Source organism: Mesoplodon bidens, assembly GCF_964165515.1.
Source record: "Mesoplodon bidens genome assembly, chromosome: 10".
Taxonomy (NCBI): Eukaryota; Metazoa; Chordata; class Mammalia; order Artiodactyla; family Ziphiidae; genus Mesoplodon; species Mesoplodon bidens.
The window spans coordinates 84427006-84450511 of NC_138172.1; the positions used below are offsets into that span (position 1 = coordinate 84427006).

At 47.1% G+C, this 23506-nt stretch overlaps 1 protein-coding gene across 1 annotated transcript; it reads left to right on the plus strand.

The window, feature by feature from the left end:
* Positions 1-1084: 1084 nt before the first annotated feature.
* On the plus strand, positions 1085-4141 carry LOC308623916 (POM121-like protein 2; the record flags this gene model as incomplete). Its single annotated transcript, XM_081246694.1, is given in 7 exon segments — positions 1085-1405; positions 1407-1945; positions 1947-2154; positions 2156-2478; positions 2480-2843; positions 2845-3578; positions 3580-4141. Coding segments are annotated over 7 exon segments (3051 nt in total).
* Between the last annotated feature and the right edge of the window lie 19365 nt (positions 4142-23506).

Consider the following 23506-nt stretch of genomic DNA (forward strand, 5'->3'; position numbering starts at 1 on the left):
CTGAAAGAATCGTATTGAATCCGTGCCATTTTTATTGTTATTGGGAGGAATGGTATTAGAAATCTTAAAACGTTATTCGTTTTTCAATTTCTCGGAATGTTAGTGCCCTAGTTCACTCTGGCTAAGCCAGAATATTCAGCCGCAAATTCAATCTCCCACTTCTTTGCTCCCCTCCTGGAGCTCCGACCCCACCCGGCTAGGTGAGGATAGCGATTGGAGAGGGTGGCCGGGGCGAAGGGGCGGGGGAGGTTGCTGAGCGAGGGACAAAGCCAGGTGCCTGCGGAGGCGCTCAGGCTCTCGGTCGGTAGACAAGAAATCCCTTTGGCCCCCTCCGGAGCCTCGCGACCCCGCCAGAGTGCCATCGTACCTGCATACTCAAAGTGCGAACAATCGAGGGCGACACACATTCAGCCTCGGGGAGGCGAATGGAAAAGGAAGGAAGGAAAAGGAAAAGGCAAAGGAAAGGAAGAAGGGCGGGAATCCCCAAGCAGCAAATCCGGCCTCCGTTATTCCCCGCTGCTGGCGCCACGAACGCCGTCTGGGCTGCCCAGGTCCACGCGCCCGGGTCTCCGGTCCCGCGCTCCCGCCAGCGCCCCGCCCCCCGGCCCCAACCTCCACCGACTCACCCTGAGGGGCTCGGACTGCCCTCCCTACCCCGACGCCGGGGGCGGGCGGGCGGAAGGATCGGTGACGAGGCCGAGAGCAGGAGTCTGGAGACACGGCGCCTGCTCGACTCTAACTCTGGGACTCCGGCCGCGCGCTTCCTCTCCAATCCCTGTCCTCGTGCCGCGCGCTGCAACCCGGAAAGGAGAGGAGAGAGGCCAGAGCGGCCAGCTTAGGCCTCCAACTAGCAGAGCAGGCTACGGGGGCTGCCGAGGTCCCGCGTGTCCTCTGTTTCCACCGGCCGCTCACTTTCGGTTGCAGGACCTGGAGGGTGAGGAGATTCCCGAGACCCTTTCACTTTCCTCGCGCAGGGATCCCAACCGTCACCGGAACACTTCGACTGCGGCTGAGTCACCAGGCGTCAGAAACCTCGGGAGCCCAAACCCGAAGTCAAAGGCACCGACCCCGCCTCACTGCCCACATGGGCACTTACGTGGGCAAGCTGGGACTCTCGCCGTCGTCCCCAGCAGGGGGGCGCACAGACTTGTCGGAGAGGCCCTTGAACCGCCGGCCAGCTCAGCCCCTTCATCAGGTCCCCCGGGTTCAGCACGTCCATCGTGCCCACCCTGCCCCTCGGCACAGACCTGCGAGGAGGCTGCCGAACTGGCATCCTACCAGTCCCAACGCGTGCGTGCTCAATGAGGCTTGGAGGCGCTTTCCCATGAACAGGTCCCGGAATTCCATCATGGGGCCTCATCCCTCATGGTGGGAAAGTTACTTCAAGCGGAGTATCTGGTCTCTCCCGGCACCCCAGGGCAACATGGAGCCCGGTGACCATCAGGCTCGCTCCTCGTGAGCGGACAGCGCCCCCCTCCACTGCCCCAGCAGAGGTAACGAACTCTGCAGGGGTCTCACCTTCTGAGAAGCCCCCGGACCCATGTGCGAAGGAGACAGTGCTGAGGGCCCTCAGAGAGTGCAAGAAGGGGAAAGTGAGGTGGGAAGAACCACTGTTCCATGAGAGCTTGGACAGTAAGAGAAGGATTCCAGAGACCAGACCATCTGCGATTAAGCCTCTGATGCAAAATGGAGTCCGCACTTCTTTTGTGCCCAGGCCTGAGCCTCTGAAGAGAAGCCTCGACTGCTGGGGCTCAGATCACAGCTTGAATAACAGGCCCAGCTGCTCCTCCATGGCCTCCTTGGCCAGCACACACACAGGTGGCCCCCTTAGCTCCCAAAGGAATGCTATTGCAAGCTCTTACAGCTCTTCTAGAGATTTCTCTGAGCCTTGGAAGAGAAGTATTCCCCGTACATCACTCCAGACACCAGAGTGGCCAATAAAAAGGAAAGAACATTGGTGATCCGTCTCAGTCTCCAGTCCCACTGGTATCAGATGAGTCCCCAGAAACATCTGGCAGCTCTGGGCAGCAAAATCAGATTCCCCTGCTTCTATCAAGCCCTGGGAGGCTGCTGTCCCTGACTCCACCTCCTCAGCTTGGTTATGCAGTCCCCGAAGACCTGGCCTTAGGGAAGAAAGCTGGACTCCAACGGAGCAAACAAAGCCAGAGAAGATACGACTGAGGTCACCACAGACTCTGTCCCTGACACTTGGTCTGCTATTCAGCCTCTCCTGTCCCAGGGCACTGATCCTCAGTTGGAAAGCTTACATAAAATGCAGAAGTCTCCAAGTCCACTGGCCTTCCCACAACCTACCGGAGAGGCAATCAGTGTGGCCCACTCGCCTCTGAAGACAGCGAGCCTGCTGGCCTCACATGGGTGCTCACAGTCAGAGCCCCTTTCAGGCACCTCTTCAGACTCAAAACCCACAACTACATTCATCCTTCTGACCCTTGTTTCTCCCACAGCACCAGTCACCGACACCTTCAACCTCTCAGGCTGCCATACCCCAAGACTCACCTGCCATTATCCCTGCAGCACCCACTATGCAAAGCACTTTGTTTGGATTGATCAGCAGCCCAGCTCCCCATCTTCCTGCATCTGCGCCTCCTGTTGCAACTTCTGCTGACCGCACGTCAAAACCCATTTTGGGGCTCCCAGCCAATAGTGAAATAGGAGGCTCCTCATATTCCAGAATTTCAAGCACAGCTGCAGCATCTTCACCTCCGGGTATCTCAACTCCCACCTTCAAGCCTGTCTTTGGCAGCATAAGGCCACTTAAAACTATGCCCGTGAGAGCTCCTTTCTCTTTCAAGCAGACCTCTCCTCCACCTACTCCTGCTTCTTTCTACCCGTCTCTTCCAAGGCCTGGTCAAGGCTACAACTGTAGTCATGTCCACCACCCCAGCCAGCACATCCAAAGGCTCCTTTAAGCCACCTTTGGGATTTGGTGTAGTGAATGTCACCAGTACCATGGGCAGCACTTTCTCTATCCCTTCCACTTGCCCCCCTTTCCCACTCGGGGCTGCCTGTGCCTTCAGGGCCAGCTTCTCCCCAGCTGCAGGCTTCACTTTCCCACTGTGCCAGTGTCCAACCATTCCTACTGTGCACACAGTCACCATCTTTAGCCAGGTTCTTCCCAGTGCTGTCCAGATATCCCCTACGAGGAGCACTGCCAATTTTAGCACTGTGGGTAGCCCTCTGGCATCTTCAGCCCTAGTAACCACCAACCAGCCTGCGTTGTCATCCAGGATCTCCAGTTCGACCTCAGCATTCACAATTCCATTGGAGTCATGCTCAAGGCCACCTTTCCCACTATCCCTGGGAGCCACTCCCCAACCTGCATTTGGGGCTGCATATGTGCAGAAGCAAGAAGCCCCACAACCGGCCCTTGGCCCAAGCTTCCGTAGCTCTTCCATTATTGGAAACTCAACAGTGGCCTCCTCAATCCCAACACCGATTCCAGCCCAACCATCCTTCAGGGGTACCATGCAGTCGGCCTTTGGGGGTGTGGCACCATCAGCCTCCACCTTTCACATCCCTGCCAGCTTCCGGCCGGCCTTTGACAGCACTCCAGTAGGTTCCCTTTGGTCAAGCTAATAAGAATGGTTTGGGAGTTGTCACCCCAACCCACCGGAGTGGGGCTTGTGGCTCAGTGTTTGGCAGCACAGCCCCACGACCATTTGACTTTGGGGGATTAGGGAGCCCTATGGACTGTGAGGAGACTGGGATCAGCGTCACTGCCCCAGACGTGAGCTCCAGTTCTGGAGCACTCAGCACTGGAGCAGTGCCAAGTGGGAGCACTAGCACCATCACACCCTTGGGGAAAGGCTGGGGCCCAAACAACCAGGGCTGGACCAGCCAGGGCACACCTTTTGCCTTGGGGAAGGCCAGCATTTCTGCAAGACAAACTATGTTTGGAGACCCCTGCATGGCCCCCTTTGCTCAGAGCACCCCTGTCACTGGATCATTTAAGGCAGGCAGCAGCCTTGGCTTTGGGATGCCCTCTCCACCGCCCCAGGGCTCTGTTGGGAGAAGACCTTTCAGATCATCAGCCCCTTCATTTTCCATTGGTGCAAAATCAAAAACCCCAAAGAATAGGGAGCAGGGGCATTCCCGAAGGCATCATGCCCACAAGAAATAACTTGTGTTCCTTGCCATTCGTACCCTGATTTTGACCTCAGCATAGTGAAGCGCCTCAGTCACTTCTAATTCTCTACAGCAAAAATACCCCAGATCTAAGCTGAGAGCTTTACACATTCACCTTGTGGTCCTAATCTACATTCTAGAGGAAAATGAAGGACTAAAGTATCTAGTGGTGATAGCAGAATGAAACTGAGTGGAACCAAAGCTTTGGAATTGAACAGAGCCTTGCCTTCCCCTCCCTACCCACTCCTTTCTGTGTCAAGGGTGAGCTCAGTCAGGACACTGCCTTCTGCTTTTTTCTCTGAGAACAGACATACCAGGGAGGCAAAAAGTACAACCCATATTCTCTTGCATCTTTGGGAGGAGGAATAGATTCTCTCTAAATCTTAGCCTGCTTTTATTTGGCTCAAAGAAGTGGTTCCTTTATTTGGTCTCCTAGGGAGGCCAATTGCTCATTTCTTGCCATTTTGTTCCTCACTTTGTTCTTGGAGAAGATTTTTTTTTAGTTTAATTTTTTTTATTTTAGAGAAGCTTTTAATGCAATTTGACCTTGAAGCCAACTTTTTCTTGAGGATCAATGGTCTACCCATGAGAGCATCCATGGGAGGGCCAGGGGAGGAAAAACACAGAGTGGTGCAACCTTGCTTCTTTTCTTTACACCATAGGTCATAATTCCTCCATAATTACGAGTGAGAAATGCTCAATTAGGGAACCAAATCTTCTACTTTTCTTTTAATTTGTACCTTATAAAATCACCCTCTACCTCACATTTCTCCCAGATAGGGTGGGTAGGGCAGGAAAACTCTTGGGCCTGAGAACAAAGGGAGAAAGGGAGGAAGAGCAGATACCTAAGCTGACCTCTGTACTGTAACCAATGGGAGGTCTATGAGTAGCTATGGCATATTCCTTAGCACGTAGCATCCTGATGGAAAAAAAGAAAAGGCAAGAATGACTCCCTGCATACATCTATCTCCTGTTTTATGGATACCTTGGAAGAGACCTAACTGGAAAAAATAAGCAATCTTAAGTTGGTTGATAAAATAAAAATAAATTGTTGAAATGAGTGTATGATACAGGAATTGCTATAAAACTCATATCTATTCAGAGGCAGAAGGATATTAAGAAACTTGCCCAAGCTCAACCAGTTAGTAAAGGTTAGATTTGGGATTTCAACCCTATTGGCTCCAAAGTGTGTGTTCGCTTCTCCCTCACTACAGCAAATCACCAAAGTCAGAACTCTAACCCAGGTATATATGACTCTAAATATCCATGCTGTTTCTTTTTTCTTTTTTTTTTTTTCATGCTGTTTCTATTTTGAAAGGCAATCCACAACCCAAGACTGCCATCTTACAGAGGGGGGCAAGAGGAAAAGTATTAGACAATTTCTACAGTCTTTACATGATAATTTAACATTTCTACAGTGATGACTATATACCTTGTATCGTGCTTTGCACCAGCCATTCAGAGGTGAAGGAAAACTTCTGCTTTGGAGATTACAATTTAGTGGGGAGACTGGTAAGTAAGCCAGTGATTCCATAACAAGCGACAGGTACTAAGGGAATGGAAGCAGGGCAGAAGGTCATCTTATCTAAGTCCTGAAACTTGAATTCTGTTTTACGGTGTGTGTTCTCCAGTTCTAGCAACTGGAGAAGGGTATTTCAGGCTAAAGACAAAACACGTGCACAGGAGGGTCTGGAAGACAGAATGCATCTATCTGGATCACTTTCAAGGAGTCAGACATGGTTTGGGAGAAGAAGGGGCACATCATGGATATGCTTATAAACCATGTCGTGCAATGTGCACAGCGTTCCAAATGCAATGGAGAGTCATGGAAAGATTTTAAGTAGGAAAGAGACAAGCTTGGGTTTAGATTGCTCTAGCTGTCATGTGAGGGAGGAGTCAAATGGGGACAGGCTGGAGGCTTGGAAATGTGTGGGAGGCTGCGGAGACACCAACAAAGATGAAAGATACAGTACATTCAAGCTAGGTAATTAATTACCTGGTTAACAGGGATTGTTAACCAGGTAGTTAACAGAGGGCGTGGGGAGGCAGTAGAGAGAGGAGGGATTAAGAAGCAGGACTTGGTGACAGGTTGCACCGTGTGGGCAGAGGAGATGGGCGGAATAAGGGTAAGGGGGAGTTGGAGAAGACTGACCCTTAGCCATCTGACTTGGAGGATGGAAAATGCGATTTTGGCAGAATACATGGAATTTTGTATAGACTGAGTGTGAAATGACTATGGAATATGAAGGAAATAGTTGTCATATTCAATCATTCATTCACTCAAAAACTACTGGGCATCTGATACTGGTTACTAGGCACTCTTCTAATATTTGGGATGTTCTCAGTGACAGATAAAATTCCTGTTCTTGTGGAGTTTATGTTCTAGTAGGGGGTGTGATTAAAAAATAAACAATAAACATAATAAGAAATAACTACCATGTGAAAGAGATTGTAAACGGCATGGCAAAAATATAGAGCAGGCTAGGTGGATTAAGATGGCGCTACAGTTTCATCTGAGCTCTTATGAGAGGTTGACATCTGAGCAAAGACTTGAACTCCCTGACAGACTTAGCCATGCCAGAGTATGAGGGAAGAGGATTCCAGGCAAAGAGAAAACCTGGTGGAAGTCCCCAGGAGTGAGATGTGGAACAAGTAGAGGCTTTGGGACAAATAAATGACATGGCTTGACTCACTTTTAGGATTGTTCTGGCTGCTGGCTGAGCTGGGACGGTAGAGGAGTGAAAGCGGGGAGACTGGGAGGAGGGTTCTGCAGGAATCCAGGTGGGATTCAATGGTGGCCCAGACGAGGACGCTTACAACGCAAGCGGTGAGAAGTGGTCAGATTTCTATATATATTTAACCGATTTGCTCTTAAAGGGGTTGTGAGGTGTGAGAGGAAGAGAGGAATCCGGAATAAAGCAAAGGTTTTTGGTTAGAGCAAATGAATGCATGGAGTATCTGGTGAGGGCTAGGGAAAGATTGGAGCATTGTCAATGTACCTTAGAATATCGAAATCTTGGGAAAAGGTGAGATCCCTTACGGGGAGGGTATAGAATATGAAAAAGAGGGCTAAATTCGTCGTTTTAGAACGGCAGGAAGCTAATGAAATTTTCAAGTGCAGTTGGTACTAGTAGCTAAACTCTTCAAAAAATAAAAGAAACTGCTTCATCTCATACAATTAACAAAAATGAATTCCAGATGGATTAAGGACTCGGAGAGTATGAAATAAAATTATTTTAAAAATAATTTATTTTTATAAATTATTTTAAATAGGTAGGAGGAAGGAAGCCTCCCTCGGGGACTTTGAATCTGATCTTTTGGGTGGGGCTCAGAGTCGTCAGTTGGAGAGAGGCCCCCAAGAAGTAGAGTTCAATTAGGCTAAATGTTTTGTTCTGTGAATGTTTTGTTCCTGTGAAACAGGAAGAATGTGGAGATTTAAAAAATTAACGTTACTTTTCGGTTGTTTCAGTTCTTTGTGTTCCCTTTCCTTCTCCTCCCTCACCGCCTTCCCCCGCCCCATCCCCCGTCCCGAGAATTTGAAGAAACCATTTTGTTTCCCTTTTATTTAATTGCCTACAGATACCAGCGACCAGTTTGTTGGCAAGCTACCTCAGTTGGTTAGAGCGTGGTGCTAACAACGCTAAGTTCGCGCGTTCGATCCCCGTACAGGCCAATTTGTACGACAAGGCTTTCCTCTTACATTTCTACACAGATGACAGTTCTTCCAGTCTCAGGTCCACTGCGATGTCACAATTAATGTCAGGGAGACAGACGAACCTCGCGCTGAGAACTTAAAAAAAAATTTAAACACACATCTTTGATTTTCCCCAAGGTTGAAGTCCTCCTTTGAATCCCATCAACAGGGTGAAAGGATAGTAGTGAGTGACTAGCAAGGGAAATAGAGCCGCTTTGGGCATATTATTTTTCCACTGGGTCACTGATTCTTGCAAAGAAACTGACCCTATTGGATTATTTTCATCCAAAAATAAACTGGGAAACCATCCACACTTTCTACACTTCCACACTTGGATCTTAACTAGTTCAGCGAAAGGTGAAACAAGACTTTTTTATATAATGTGTGGGAAAAAGAGAATTATGAATATCAACACAGTAGGAAAGAAACAGCTTTGCCAATTGTCTCTTTATAACAGGGAAAGAGCTCCCGATGACCAACGCTGGAACAGTTTGAATAACAGATAGTGTGGTTTTGGATTATAATCCAAAGTATACAATACATATTCATGAGTCCATACTGATATAAATAAATCAATCAAAGAATACAGGAGAAGGGAAACCTTTTCCTTACAGAAGAATTCCGACTAACATAAGTAAATACTACCCCGCCCCCGCAGGAGATGAAGCTTAATCCCCTCCCTTCCGGAATATGGGCCATACTGAGTGACTACCTTCTGAACAGTAGAGTAGGAAGTAGGAAAAAAATAGGAACTTCACAAGGGAGAAAAATGGCAAACACTACCTTAAAAATGATCAAGGTCAGCGTCACCAATGGTAAGCTATGCTCCTATCATGTCACATCTGTTATGATGCGATGGGACACGTACTTCATCTTTGTGGTCTCCCACAAAAACCTATAACCCCAAACCAATCATGTAAAAAATATCAGACAAACCCAGATTGGAAAACAGTCAAGTATGCTACAGAAATACTTCATCAACACTGAGAAACCATCACAGACTAGAGGAGGCTGAATACAATGTAGGATCCTGGAAACAAAAGAGACATTAGTGTAAAAACTAGTGTGATATAGTCAAAGTCAGGAATTTAGTTATTAATAAAGTACCCACGTTGGTTTCTTAGTTTTAACAAAGGTACCATGATAATGGAAGAAGCTAATATTAAGGGAAACTAGGTAATGGGTATAAGGCAATTCTCTGTATTGTCTTTGCAACTTTTCTAAAATTATTCCAAAATAAAAATTTAATTTTAAAAATTACAATAAGAAACATGTCTCTTTGCCACCACTGAAGTCAGTGTTGAGGCAAACGCCTGGTTGACATTAGTTCCATGGTAGGTAGTTGTTCAAAGCTGAAGGAATGTGATATTGATGTCTTATTTTGGTGAGGAATGTGGCAGAGATATTTCTATGGTTATCTGTGCTAGATGATGTATACTTGTCCTGCCAGATCCTCTCCTAGAGTCCCATTCGCACACTGAAATGCAAACCAGACCAATGAGATTTGTCTTTAGCCTGTAAAAGACATCTGAAATGGAGCCATCTGGTTTATGTTGAACTTGAAGTTCGGTGGGTTTCTCTCACAAAGTTTCACATCACACCCAAAGTGTTTTCTTTCCTATCTTGGGCCTAAAATGTTTCCATTTGGGCCAATAAACATCTAAACCACTTCTCTTTGTTACATCCTGCCCCACAAAACTGGGTTTATCTATCACACCGTGACCCCATTATAAAATCCAAGTTTTTCAGAAAGAGCAGTGGCCAGTTCAATGTTCTTTGGTGGATTCTTCACAGAGCTCAGACTTCTCCCAGGTAGTATTAATCACGCCTTCTTTTTTGTTCTTCAAGACTTCATAGATTACTTTAATGCTGGGTGGATTTGTGTGTGTGTGTTTTAAGTTTTAGGCATCTCTGATGTGCATAAATGCAGGTGGTTCCTAATTTAACTTAGTCTTCCCATTAATACACATAATACCTGATACTTAAAATACAATAGGAGAGGTGTATTGCATTGGGCAGAAAATTTTAAATCTTACAGATTTGATTACAACGAAGGAGTTCTTCAAATAGAAATGAGTGGAAAATGTGACCTACCTTTACAGAAGTACTTGAGCAGCTAGAGCTGTTGAAATAAACAGCAAAAGGAAACAAATTGCCTGCTATTGCAAGAGATACAGGCAGTTTCCTTACACTATTCTCTATCAGCTCAGGAAGCAATGTTGTGTACCTGGCCTAGATATAACACGCTTGTAGAAGTCTTATAGATTGAGGCTAGTCATAACCTACACAATCTGCCTGCACTCCCCAAAGAATCTGAGTAAATGAAAACAAGAAATAGAGATTTTACATTATTTTCTCAAGGTCACAAATATAATGACAGGTTTGGAACAAAGAACCAATGGAGCCTGACATCACAGTTTGTGCTCTGAAGCACCATTCCATACTGCCTCTCATTCTCAAAGGAGAGGACAACTCTCTGATATTTATGCATTGATTGTTTATTTCAGGAACTAGGACCAGTTAAGAACTTTATGACATTTTTAAGTAAGACATGTCTACCTAAGTTTTATATTGTCTATATCTCTGTTTCAAACATCGTTCTTAACATGCATGCATCTGCTGAATTCTTACCTTCTTTTTTCCTTTTGCTTGCCTTTACCTGCCACATAGCTCCAAAATCAATATTGGGAAGCACATTTCTCTTTTGTAAGATATTGCTTTTTCACAGTAAGAGTAGCAAATGGTGTGGTGAAGTCCTTCAAAGTGCTCCAGTTCATGTTATGTTTCAAGACCGGTAAGCACCATCATTTCCCAGTTGCAGACTTGAAACTGAGAAATATCTCCTATAACGAAGTTGTAAAAGCTCCTAGAAGTGAAATGGTTTGGCTACGTATTTCAAGGGTCCAGAGGCTCAGAAAGTTTTGCTTGTCTTGACACAGCATGTAAACTTCTGTGCATATTTCAGGCGAGAGAAAGTAAAAGAACTTGATACAAATTCTAAGAAGTAGTCCCAAGACTATCATTAATCAAAACTTCTTGAGAAATGCACTGGGGAAACAAGAAAGTGACATCGGCTTCAAATACTATAAGAATCAGCACAGTGTTATGGTTGGCTCCGTGGCTTAGTTGGTGAAAGCGCCTGTCTAGTAAACAGGAGATCCTGGGTTCGAGTCCCAGTGGGGCCTAAGGCGGCAACGTTTTAAACATGGCAAACAAAAATTGGAATTAACTGGAGTTTACATGCCTTGAAGTCCTAGGAGGAAATGGGGACAGCAATAGTCCCCTTGCTTAAAAAATAAATGTAATATCAACAACTCTCCCAAGAGCGTTGAAAGGTGCTAAGAACCCTGAAATCATGAGATGAAGATTGGAATTGCCTAGAGGGATTGCTTCTTGCTCTTTCCTTTACCTTTCAGATCAGGTGTCAGACATTGCCAGTTCGGTTTTGTGTGATCTCTTCAATTATTTTTGCCTCCTAGAACTTTTAACACAACGCAGACGTTTGTTTTTCTTGATTGATTCATTGAACGGTCAACCTCTCCCCTCAGATCCCCCCAATTTTGCGCCAGAGAGCTTTTTGGCACATTAAATAGCGCCTTAGAGCCATGCTTCTCAAAATTTTGTGAGCATGTGAATGACCTGGTGTGGTCCACTACAATGAGGGTGTTAGATTACTACATCTGCAACAGGGCCTGAAAGTCACCATTTCTACAGTCTCCCAGATGAGTGACGTCTACACTACTGTTACGTGGACCATACAGTGTGAGGCAAGGCTACTGAATTAGTGATCTAGTTTCGATGGGTGTGCTTTCAAGTTCTGCACTTTCATTTGTTTACAGCTATTTTCCACACCGATTACTGAGTCTGGAGTTGTTTTTACTCATTTGCCTTTAGTCAAATCTAATCCAAAACAAATAAAAGAACAAGGGAAAAATTCTAATATAAATTAGAGTAGTGTAAATCAAGTAGTGTTATAACCATTTCCTCTTTTCTTTTTAGTCTATTTTTACTGGAGTATATAGTTGCTTTACAATGTTGTGTCCGTTTCCGCTGTACAGCTAAGTGAATCAGTTATACGTACACATGTATCCCCTCTTTTTTAGATGTCCTTCCCATTTAGGTCACCACAAGCACTGAGTAGAGTTCCCTGTGCTATGTGGTAGGTTCTCATTAGTTATCTCTTTTATACATAGCCGTGTATATAGGTCAATCCCAATCTCCCAATTCATCTCACTCCCCCTTCCCCCCTTGGTATCCATCACTTTGTTCCCTACATCTTTGTCTCTATTTCTGCCTTGCAAATAAGTTCATCTGTACCAGAAAATGAGTGATCATTTATCTCTGTGGTTTCATTTGGCAATTTTAAAAATAATTAACTGATTTCGTGCAATCTTATTATAATACTCAGTGCATGTGCCCTTTGCTACCTCAGGCTTGCATACTTTTTCAGGACATCTGGTAGGGTCAGGATTGGCCACGTTGGGGGCCACTCACTGACTGCTTTACAATAAACTTCTAATCAAATTATTGGAAAATAATAAATCATCATTTATGCTGCCAACTCGATATCAGGGAAAAAAACGGACTCCAATCTTGCTAGCTGGGAAATACTGTCTCTCTTCTCTGTTTCCTGCAACCTTGTGACCAATCCAAGTTTGAGTTGTTGAGAGCAGGAGTTTGCAGCTTTGCTCTTTGTCAGACGTGCTGTTGCAGAGCTGTCCTATGACGAATTTCTCACAGAGAATTCGAGGAAAGACCATGGTTTTGCTGCTGAGCACCTTCCTGATCCTTGAGGTAAAAGCTGGGAAGTGGACAAACACAGTAACGAAGGTCAGGTGAAGTGAGAAGAAAAATAAAAAGTATAGGCCAGTACGCCAGCTTTTGCACAGATTGACGTCGCTCAGAGCACAGGCGTTCCAGGCCAGTGTGAGTGACACTGGATAAGAAGTTGACTGACGACTCCCACCTCAACCTACTCGGCACAAAGTCCGGTCCCATGAATTCCCAAACACCACTCCTTTTGTCACTTCCTCCTGGGGCACAGCCCACCCCGCCCCCGCTCAGCAGTCTCCTCCGGACAAGCATGCCCTCTCGGAAGTTTGGGGGTCTTCAGGGCTCCGTGTGTTATGTCCTGGGTCCTACGATGAGCAAGAGACATGGAAATGAAGGTCACAAGGTACTATCGGGTAGTTCCTTGCAATCACATGCTCTAGGAGCCTGAGGTTACCCTGCCTGATGTTGGGGAAGGAATTTGGACTCTGCTTTTGAGTTACGTTTGGTTATGAGACGTAGAGTTCCTATATTCTTATTTTAACACGTTTTTTAAAAGGAGGGAAAGCGAAGTGAGTGAGTGATAATACACTAAAAGAGAAATACTCAAAACTATTAGACTTGGGGAGCACCAAGGAAATGTCGTTCTATTGGACTTGTAAAACCCAACGTGCGTGTGACGTTTCCGTGGTGTAGTGGTCAGCACGTTCGCCTTACACGCGAAGGGTCCCCGGTTCGAAACCGGGCGGAAACAGTTATTTGCCTAGGCTTTTGCCACTTTACCCACAAGTACGACTAGACTACTTCCTTACTACCTTGCTGCCCTCTCTAAGGTGCCCGACCTCAAAACAAAGGGTTTCCAACCTATCCTCACAGCAGCAGTGCTCACACCTACATCTTGTTAAAGTACTTACTGCATTTTAACATTTCTGTAGGTTCCTCGGACTCCAACACCTTTTACAATGTGTGAATTATGAGTATGTCCTTCCAGTCTGTGCCTAGTGTTTTTCTCTGCGAACGGACTCTTGAGGAAAAACGTGTTCAGTTTTGTTTTTTTGTTTTTTTGTTTTTTTTTTTTTGCGGGAGGTGGTGGTGGTGGTGGTGGTGGTGGTACAGTGTAGCAATCTTTCTTGTATGCTTAGTGCTTATTATGTCCTGTCTAACATATAGCTGCTCATCTCAAAGGCATGGAGTATTTTGCTAGATTTTCTTCAACAGACTTTACCGTTTTCACTTTCACTGTATAGGCAAATGATTTGAAATGCAAGCAAATGGCCAGGAAGCAGCTGAGGTATGCTTACCGCAATTAGAAATGAATAAGTGAATGAATGCCATCAGACAAACAAGGATGTAAATCAAACAAACGAAAAACAAAAGGTGATGTTTCCAGATGTCTTCCATCTCTGGCATTTTCTTTTATCCTTGCCAGAAATATTTTCAGAAACCTTCAATATAAATTTTGTGTGTGGAGAAGGTGGAGAGCAATGGAGGAGGGGGTGGAGGAAACGAATCAGAAACGTTTCCCGTCCCCAGAAACTACACGGAGATTTTGTGCCCGGCAGAGGCCGTTGCTTAACCTCACTGTCCTTTCCTTTCTCTCCTAGTTCCCGGGGTCCGCGTTCGTACCCCCGTCAATACCCTCGGCGACTCGGCCTGCAGTCCGCCTTGATCCGGGTCTCTCTGCTCAGGTGTTTCCACAACGCGGTCAAGGCCAAGCCGCCCCTTCTCCGGAAGCCCAGGCTGCGCGCCGGGATCCGTAGGCCGACTCGCCTCAGCCACCTAGGCTTGCCTGGGAGGGGTGGCCGCTGGCTGCCACGAGTTGTCCTTTGGGCGCAGAGACCTGTCGCTTACGTGGGTTCAAAAAGCAGTTGCATTTAGGCACAGAACAGTCCCGGCCGGGCTCGGAAAGGGGTTAGGGTGGGTTTACCGGCGTGTGTGTTTAGAGACAAGTCTGTGGGACAGACGTACGCGGAATGGGGCGCGGGGGCCCTCGCAGGCAGGGTATCGAGGCCGGCAGGGGCTCCTCTCGGACACTTCCGGGGCTCGGCATCCCGCTCAACTCAAGGTGCCTGCCCGGCGGGCGGAGATGGTCCACGTTGCCACCAGGAAGCCCGCCTCTTCCCGGAGTCAGGACCATGAACAGCGCACTCTGGATTTGCCGGGCTGTGGGAGGGATTTCTCAGAAGAGAGAAAGGGCAGGGGGAAATGTTCTGATAGTATATTGAGCTGATGGTGTGTGTGTTCTAGGCACCGATTTTTTTTTTTTTTATTTACAAAAACACGTGAAGTACCGCATACAGTATTTCTACTTGATGGTTATGGAAGAAATGTTCACATATTAAGGTGTGGGGAAGTCATTATGGCTTACATATGATTTAACTAAAACTTAGCCCTGACTAGAGCAGCCTGTTTTGCGACCTATTAAACATACCTTTTACATCTGCTTTAACCATTAAAAACAAACAAACAAACATACCGTTTCAGCTGCTTTAACCATTTAACTTTTACCATTACCAGAAGTAAAAATGTCTGTTTTAAAGATGAAGATTAAACGCCTCCCTTCCTGGGACGCCAGTGCCACTAGTACTTCCTCTTTACAGGGACCCTGGCTCTTGTCCCTCGTGGACTAAGGGGAGTCACATGATCTGAATGCCTGGGAGTTTTCTCAAATGTTTGGGGGAATTTTAGCTGGCTTTTGCTTAGATTAGGTCCGACTAGATCTCAGATTCTGTGAACTTTGAGAGGACAAAAGTATGACAGACAGAAAGCAGTGTTTCTAAAAGAGTTGCCTATCACCTAAACATCTGATGGCTATTTTATGATGTGGCCCTGAAGATTATGGCCTGAAATCCTCTCCATGGCCACTCCTATGTCTTCAGCTTCATTTCGTACCTCACTGCCCCCTCTCTCCCGACCACACTGTCCTACCTGCCAGCAGTCCCTCTTGTTTCCCAGGGATGTGTGTACATATCATTCGTTCTGCCCCCAATACTTCTGTATACCTAGCGAACATCTCCTCAACCTTGAAACTTGACCTCCACCATTACTCCTTCAGATAAAACTTTCTAAGTAAATCTTCACATTTCTGTTAGCACTGTACACCTCTCTTTTATCGCAAAAGCCAGTTAGGTGAACGATGGCAAAACTGGGATGAGAAGGCACTGCACTCCGGATTCCAAGTTTGTGCCGTCAAGAACATTGCCATACCGTGTCTCTCTCTCAACATCCAAGATCCTTCTCTCGAGGCAGTTGTACACCTTGAGGCGTCTCTTTTGTCCAATTTGAAAACTAAAATAAACATACAACCAAATTGTCTAAAAAGAGCATGTCTGTCTGTTTGAAATGTATGTGGTATTAAATCAGTTCCTAAATTCCCACATTCTATGTCAAATTTGGTTTCTGGAATGTGTGTACCTTTACTGAATGACTGAATTCTTGCCTCTTTTTGCCTTTACCGTTGACTTTTGCATGCCTTTATCCGATGCATGGTTTATCACAGAGCTTGCCCATGATTCTCCCTCTTAGTGAGGCTTACTCTTTTCACAGTAAGAGGAAAAGATGTGATTCTTCCAGCCGAATGCATTTCCAAACCAAATAAATGTGCACTATTTTGTAACACTTAATTAAAGAGAATACAGGGCAGTCATTAGTCATCCGCGCACACATCATCAGGGTCCAATAGAAGTACGTAAGAATATATGACGCGGGTGGAAGCATGGCAGATTAACAGATTGATTGCAAAAATTAGCAAAGAGCACTCGCAGGCGAAAACTTGCTTTCAGGGAATGGCATTCTTGCTATCACGTATGGAATGTTCTAAGGGTTACAATTCTTATGATTTTAAATATGGAAATTGAAAACAACGTTGTATTATATACACTCACCGCAAATTACATGAATCTGTCGGAGTCAACGGTTTTGCGGTTATTTCTATCCTCATTCCGGAACCAGCGACTTCGGAGGTTTCATTTAATTAAGTAGGCATACTCAAGCGCTCGTCTTGCGTGGGGGCCAGTGGCGCAATGGATAACGCGTCTGACTACGGATCAGAAGAGTCTAGGTTCGACTCCTGGCTGGCTCGGAACCCTTTTGACACCCAATCGCCTTGCAATTGACACGCCCACCAAGTCTTCAAACTTTCTCGGATCACAGTGACGTGCTGGGAAAAGCTCCCTCACCTTCCTTCTTGTTGCCCCACAGGGCAATCAATCCCGCCTCTTGCGCAACTCGGAAGGACCCTTCAAAGGCGATCACAGGAACGTTCACAATCTAACGTTTCCTGGTTTCAATCTCATACCGCAAATATGGACAAAGGTTCAATCTCACACGGCAGATATGGACAAAGGATCACACAGAGACACCTATACACAGATTCAAATCAAAGAGGCTTTAAGAAAAAGGAAGAGGAGGAGGAAGAACAAGAAGAAAGAAAGAAACAACGTGGATCTACGAGTGTCTTCACCAATATCAGCCTCACTAAATTACCCCTCAACCCCTTCCGAATAGAAAGACAAGAGGCTTTGACTGAGGTAATGGTAAATCCAGAAAGGCCCGGCTTGTGCGGACCGGATATCGGAGCTGGTCCAGACCACCGCGCCCTCAACATTCCAGGACACACTTTGCTTCCCAGCACCGCGACTTCCAGAAGAGCGCTGGTTCGACAGTTCCAAAACGGGGGTGGGGGGAGGGGTGTACCGCGAGCAACGTGTTGATTTTTTTCTTTTCTTTTCTTTTTTAAGTAACCTGTGCCTTCCAAGTACTCAGAGACGTGTAACCACCTTAGATGGTAAGGAGTAAAAGCACCCGTGGCCCGTACGGGGATCGAACCCGCGACCTCGGCGTTATTAGCACCGCGCTCTAACCAACTGAGCTAACCGGCCGCGCCGCAACTGCCCCTTTCACTTAAAACTTTTAACCACCATTTCCCGCAGTACCTATTCGGGCAAAGACAAACGTTTACTTTTCACGGTCCTCGGATACCTAGCTGCTCCATGTGTAACCCACCAAAGATCTGCTGTGCCCTCTACACAGAAAGCCAAACTCGGACAGCAGCGCTTTGTCCAAAAGGAAGCCTTGGGTTGCACGGCGCCGAGCAAGGGACTGCGAGACAAGTCTCACGTCCGCTCCGCCTTCGTCTTTGAGATACGGCTGTTTTTAAAGGGGAAGAACAAAGAAACTGGCATTGACCACCGACTTCTGACATTTCGGAATCATTGCTTCAGGAGTCAGGGTGTTTCCGGTTTACCGTTCTCTGGCCAGGGGGTCCACGGCTCCGGGATCTCTTAGCTCAACTTGCCCTGCAGAAACAAACTGACTTTGGACGTTAGTGATGATATCCATAACAGCAATTTTACTACATTAACGATGTTATCAACAACAGCAATTTTAGTCTGACTCTGGTTGATTAGTGCTCAACTGGCACAGAATTGAGGTCAGAGGGGACAAGAAAGGACGGCCTGGCAGACCAGTGGGCATTTATTTCCCCCTCTCCGTCCCTCGGTTTCTGTCGGTCAAACACTGCTCCGGCACAGAATGGGCAGCTGCCAGAGTTCAAGGGCACCGAATCCCGGCTACTTTTCTGCGATCATGTTCTGGCACCTAAGAGATGGTGATCACAGAACTTCCTAAGGTCACATAACCCACATAGGACAGAATCGAGCAATTTTCAGAAATCTGCTGTACCCGGACGCTGCCTAAAATGTCTGTCCTGCCTTTGGAAAGGACTCCTTCGCTTAAGGGTAGTATTTGCCTGGTGTGACTCCTTGACTTTAGTATTATTGGTTTTAATACAAAAGCGCAGTGACCCCGATCATTTCCTGGAAGAGAGAAGCAATTCAACGTGGCCGAACCTGGGCTAGCCAGAAAGTCTCTTCTCTCTTAGACACACCAGCGCGGGGATGGGAGGTGGGGGGAAATAAGCACGCGTAGGGGGAAGCGCAGTTTCCGTAGTGTAGTGGTTATCACGTTCGCCTCACACGCGAAAGGTCCCCGGTTCGAGGCCGGGCGGAAACATCTCACCTCTGAGGAGTTTGCTTTTTGAAGCATCCTCCTGAACCTCTCAGGAACCTTCCGAGTAAACCAGGTAGGTGAGGCGGCTCCCGAACGCCGACCAAGTCTCACTCGGAAACCTGGGGGACTCCGCGAGCATCGACAATCGGACCCGTCGGAATATCCTTCAGGCACCATATTCCATCTTGTATGACAGAGCCTGCACTCACTCCTAGTTCAGGGGCTGATTGCCAGTCATTTACACAACAGCACATACTTCCATGGATTCCCCCGGCCGTTGGCCGCAGCTTCCTCCAAAAACGTCGGCTTCCTCTTTCACGTCCAGGAGTACGACTGAAAACCAGTGTGCCTTCTTTCCGTTTGCTTTTCTTTCAAGAGAAAGCGTCTCATTCTGTTTATTTTGGGTGGAAAGCAACAACAGCAACCAAATTCTCCTGAGAGAAGCTACACTTGGAACTTAACCTTTTAAAGGGGTTGGGGGATGGGGGCGGGGAGGGAGAGAGGGCGCAAGAGGAGCGAAAGAAGAGGACAAGGCGTAGGTGCTCGCTGGCCGGTTAGCCCAGTTGGTTAGAGCGTGGTGCTAATAACGCCAAGGTCGCGGGTTCGATCCCCGTACTGGCCAGTCTCTTCGATCACCTCCGCAGGGACCCTCAGCTCCCTAACCCTCGTGGGAAGAAACTTGCTTCTCCACACCTGCGGAGAGTGTGGAGTCCTCTCTGTAGTAACACGTTCCAAGCCCACGGTCCCTCGAGTACCTTTTATCCACTCCTTACCCAACTCGGCTCTCGGCCTACTACAACTTCAACATTCTTCCCGGCGGGCAGTGTTCTCTTTCCTCCGGGACCAGTGGCTGAGGACAGAGAGACGTGCAGGGCCAGAGGACACAAGAGTGGGAGCTCGACCTAACACGAAAAATCGGCGGGAAAAAGTGGAAAAGATCACTGGCAACCTTTTGTTACAAGCTTATTCGCTTTTAAATTCTCTTTCCAAACTAGTTGCGCAATCAACGTCCTTTCTCAAATCCTCAAGAGATACAAAGGAAATAGGCGCTCTTCAAAGGTCGTTCTTTCCACGTCCCTGACGACTCTTTCAGAGGAACTGACAGCCGAGATTGCCCTGTGAGGAAGGACCACGCCAGGTGCACTGGTTCAAGATACTTCCTCTTCCCTCCATGTCGGCAGCACTTTGAACACTTTGAGCCAAAAAACACAAAACACAGACTTTTCTTTTCTTTCTTTTCTTTTAAGGACAGGAATCGAATCTGGATTCCTTAGACAGACGTGCATCTCATATCGTTGCTTCTGACTCGAAAGGACAGTTCAGTATCATGGTAACTTCTCTGATCTTTGTGGGAAGTCCTTCCCCAGACTTGTACAGTTTCCCTACCTGCGTGCGCTGACCAGTGCTAAGCTCCACGTGGAGTGCTTTCTGGAGGTTTCTCTTCTCACGGCTCTCTCCTTTCCGGTACTCTGTGCTGCCAGCTTTAGCTGCCTTGGTCTCCTGGACTATCCGCCCCATCACTTCAACTCAGGGAGTTCACCAGCCTCCGCCTGGGTTTCTGTTCCACGCACTGGGGCCTGGAAACTCTCTCAAGGCAGTAAGGACTAGGCTGCAATCCTAGATCTCACCTCATCCCCAGAAAAATCGCTCATTCCTTTCTTTCTGTCAGGGAGTACCATCCTTCTTTGCCTGATGTTTGATGTCTTGAAAACTGTTTCGTCTATTTTGTCAGGTTTTGCTTCTTTCAAGCAAGGAGGGTGTATCTGATCCTTGAGATTTCGTCTTAACTGGAAACAGGACTTTCTGCCCTTTGGAAGACGAAGGGGCAAAGCTGAGGCCTCTCCGGTGTGTGCTGCGGGTTGCAGGCTCCGAGTGAGCAGAGCGGGGCGGGCTGCTTAGCGCAGCGGCCTGTCTCAGGGCAGTTGGCATTGCCTACCTGGGAAACGTGGGGCCTCGTGTTGCGTGTGGCAAGCAGTGTGCACAGGTATTGCACTGGGGCTCCAGGCTGCAACTGGGCCAACCTGTCTGGAGGGCTCAGGCTACAGGCCTCAGCGCCGGTCAGATGGTCTCCTCTGGTGTGTGAGTGTGATGTGTGTGTGTGTGTTGGTGGGCGGGGGTGGGGCGGGGCGGGTTTGGGCCAGGGCTGTTTGCGGGAGAGGAGGGCTCTTGTGTGAGAGCAGGGCTGAGTCCAGGAGTGCTGAGGGGCCGATGCCGCCGAAACGGGCATTCGAATCTCTGTCCGGCTGGCAGGCCGAAGGTGGGAGTTTTCTGATGAGGGGGTGGGAGCCTTGGAGGGTGTGGGATCCGGGCACTCTTTGCTTATCGCCGCGCCGCTGTCGCCCGTGGGGCATCGGGACACCTACGTGCTCCGTCAGTGCCTCACCGTGGGTGAATTACGGTCGTCCTCTTGGTGGCCTGGTGATGACTGCCACTTCCTTAGCACAGCCTCAGAGGCTGAGACTGGATGAATCAGTGGGAACCGCCCAGCACCTGAGTCCACCGGGATGGCCCCGCTCCGTCCTTCCTTCCCTTGCTGCCTCTAGTCCGCTTTCTCTCTCTCTCTCTCCCCACACACACCCCCGTCTCTCCTTTCCATTAGGTTACTACTTCTCTGTGGTACCCTTTTCCCAATATTTTATTGAAGTATATTTTTAAATGAAAAGAGTTTCTGTGTAGTTTGAGCTGATAAACTTTACCGATGTATCCTACTCCCATGTGACCACCACCCAGATGGAGACCGAGAACATTCCCATTAGTCCAGAAAATCGCCTTATGCCCGCTTACCAGTCAATATTGCATCCTGCAAGCTAATCGCTGTCTGATTTCTAGCACCAGACAGTTTGCCTGCTCTTGAACTTCATAGAAGTGGAATCATATAGCATATCCTACTGTGAGGCATTTTGGGGGTCCAGCGTGATATTTTTGAGAGTGATCTGAGTCCTTACACGTGCAAGAAGTCACAGAACTTTGTTCCTCTTATTGCTGGGAAGTTTATTCTTTCGATTTTATAAACAAACCAAAATGTATCTGTATATACAAGGACACATGACATAGCTCATGATGTTCATAGTGGGAAAAAAGGAGCTCCGTGGGACGGCCTGTCAGCAGAGTGGCGCAGCGGGAGCGTGCTGGGCCCATAACCCAGAGGTCGATGGATCGAAACCATCCTCTGCTAAGCTTCTTTCTTCTAATGCCCAGTTCTTTTCTCCTGGATCGCAGGCACAACATAGCACGAAGAAATGTCGTCAACTTACAGATGCACCTTCTTCTTCCACCACCTCTAGAATCCATTGCCACCCCCTACCTAATCACTGTAAACCAGTTAGCGTTTTCCTTTCCCCTCCTTTTCCTTTCCTTTCCTTTTCTTTTTTTCTTTTTTCTTTTGCCTGTTGGGTGGGGGGGGGGGGACGGGAGTGGGGAACACAATCCACCCTCCTCACTCATTTCAAAAGAGAGGCGAATCTCTAGCCCTTCTCACTCGAGCATAGTTTTAAAAATTACCATTCATTTCCAATGGATCAGTATCATTTCTTCCAGGAAATAAAATACACACTTCACTCCAGTTACGGTTTTATATTTTCTTTACACTCGAAAGAAAACATTTTTTCTTGACTTCTGCCCGATGACTATGTTGCATTTTTACTTGGGCTCGAGTCTCCTACCCTTTGTCGCCTCTTTTTTCACTCCTACGCATGATTTATCAAATTTAGATCAAGTTAATGCGAATGTTTTGTGAATCCTTTTTGAAAGCAATACATGTTGCAATTACCATGAAGACACCATTCGCGTGCACTCTATGGGAAAAACAGAAGCAAAGGAGTTAAATGTGAAATGGCGGGAGAAAATCAAATGAATGTGTTAAAATAAAAAGATCTGTGCATCACTATCTAACTGTCAAGCTCGGGGTGGGGGTGGGGGCGGAACACACACACGGAAGTCTTAGGGAAAAAAATTTTTTTTCCGTTTTCTGAGGAAAACTTCTTAGTGAAAGTACTCTTTAATGAGTCCTTACATCATGACAAGGAAGTATAAATTCCTCCAAACAGGAAGCACCCTAGATAATGAGAATTTTAAAAAATCAAATGGAAAAATAGAAAGAAGGTGAAGATGGGGGTAGAGGGACCTCTTCTCTTCCTTTACTTGTTGCTTTGAAGGCGTTCTTATTTGGACGTCCACTAAACCAACACTCTTCAACTTATTTTGCCTGCTTACCCTCTAAATTGTTCAGAGGAGGGAATAGCCAGGTTCTGACCAAAACTCTGGGTCCTTTGGCTCTGCAACTTGTGCCACCTTGTTGTGATGGAAGGGAGGGTTTACGCCTTCAAGACACCTTTCCTAGGGGTCCCCAAGAGGTCGAGGCCACATCACTTCCATGTGTGAGATGTGATGAGATAAGCAGTAAATCACACTCCAAGAGTAGAGAGCAATTGCGCTCAGCCAGCCAAGCAAGAACACTCGAGTGTCTGGGAAGGACGTGAAATACCTGACCAAAGCGAGTGGGAGGTGGGACGAACTGAAGCAGGAAACTTGTGCAATGCACAATTCTTTTGTCAAGATAGATAAAAGAGCAGATGTCACAATCCCCACCACTGGAGAAGCCGACGAGGATGGGATTCGAACCCACGCGTGCAGAGCACAATGGATTAGCAGTCCATCACCTTAACCACTCGGCCACCTCGTCCCACGGCACCTTTAAATACTTTTAAAAATCCTTGCTTTTGGCATATCTTACTTTTTCATCTTTCTGTACAGCACCATTCTTCAAAGTGCAGTCATTTTAAGAGAATTTTCACACAGAACCAGTTCTTTCCCCCTTCCTCCTGGGAGCCTTTCACACTTCGATAACCTTTTAACCTGCTCATGTCTCTAGCCTTAATTGTCATCCCT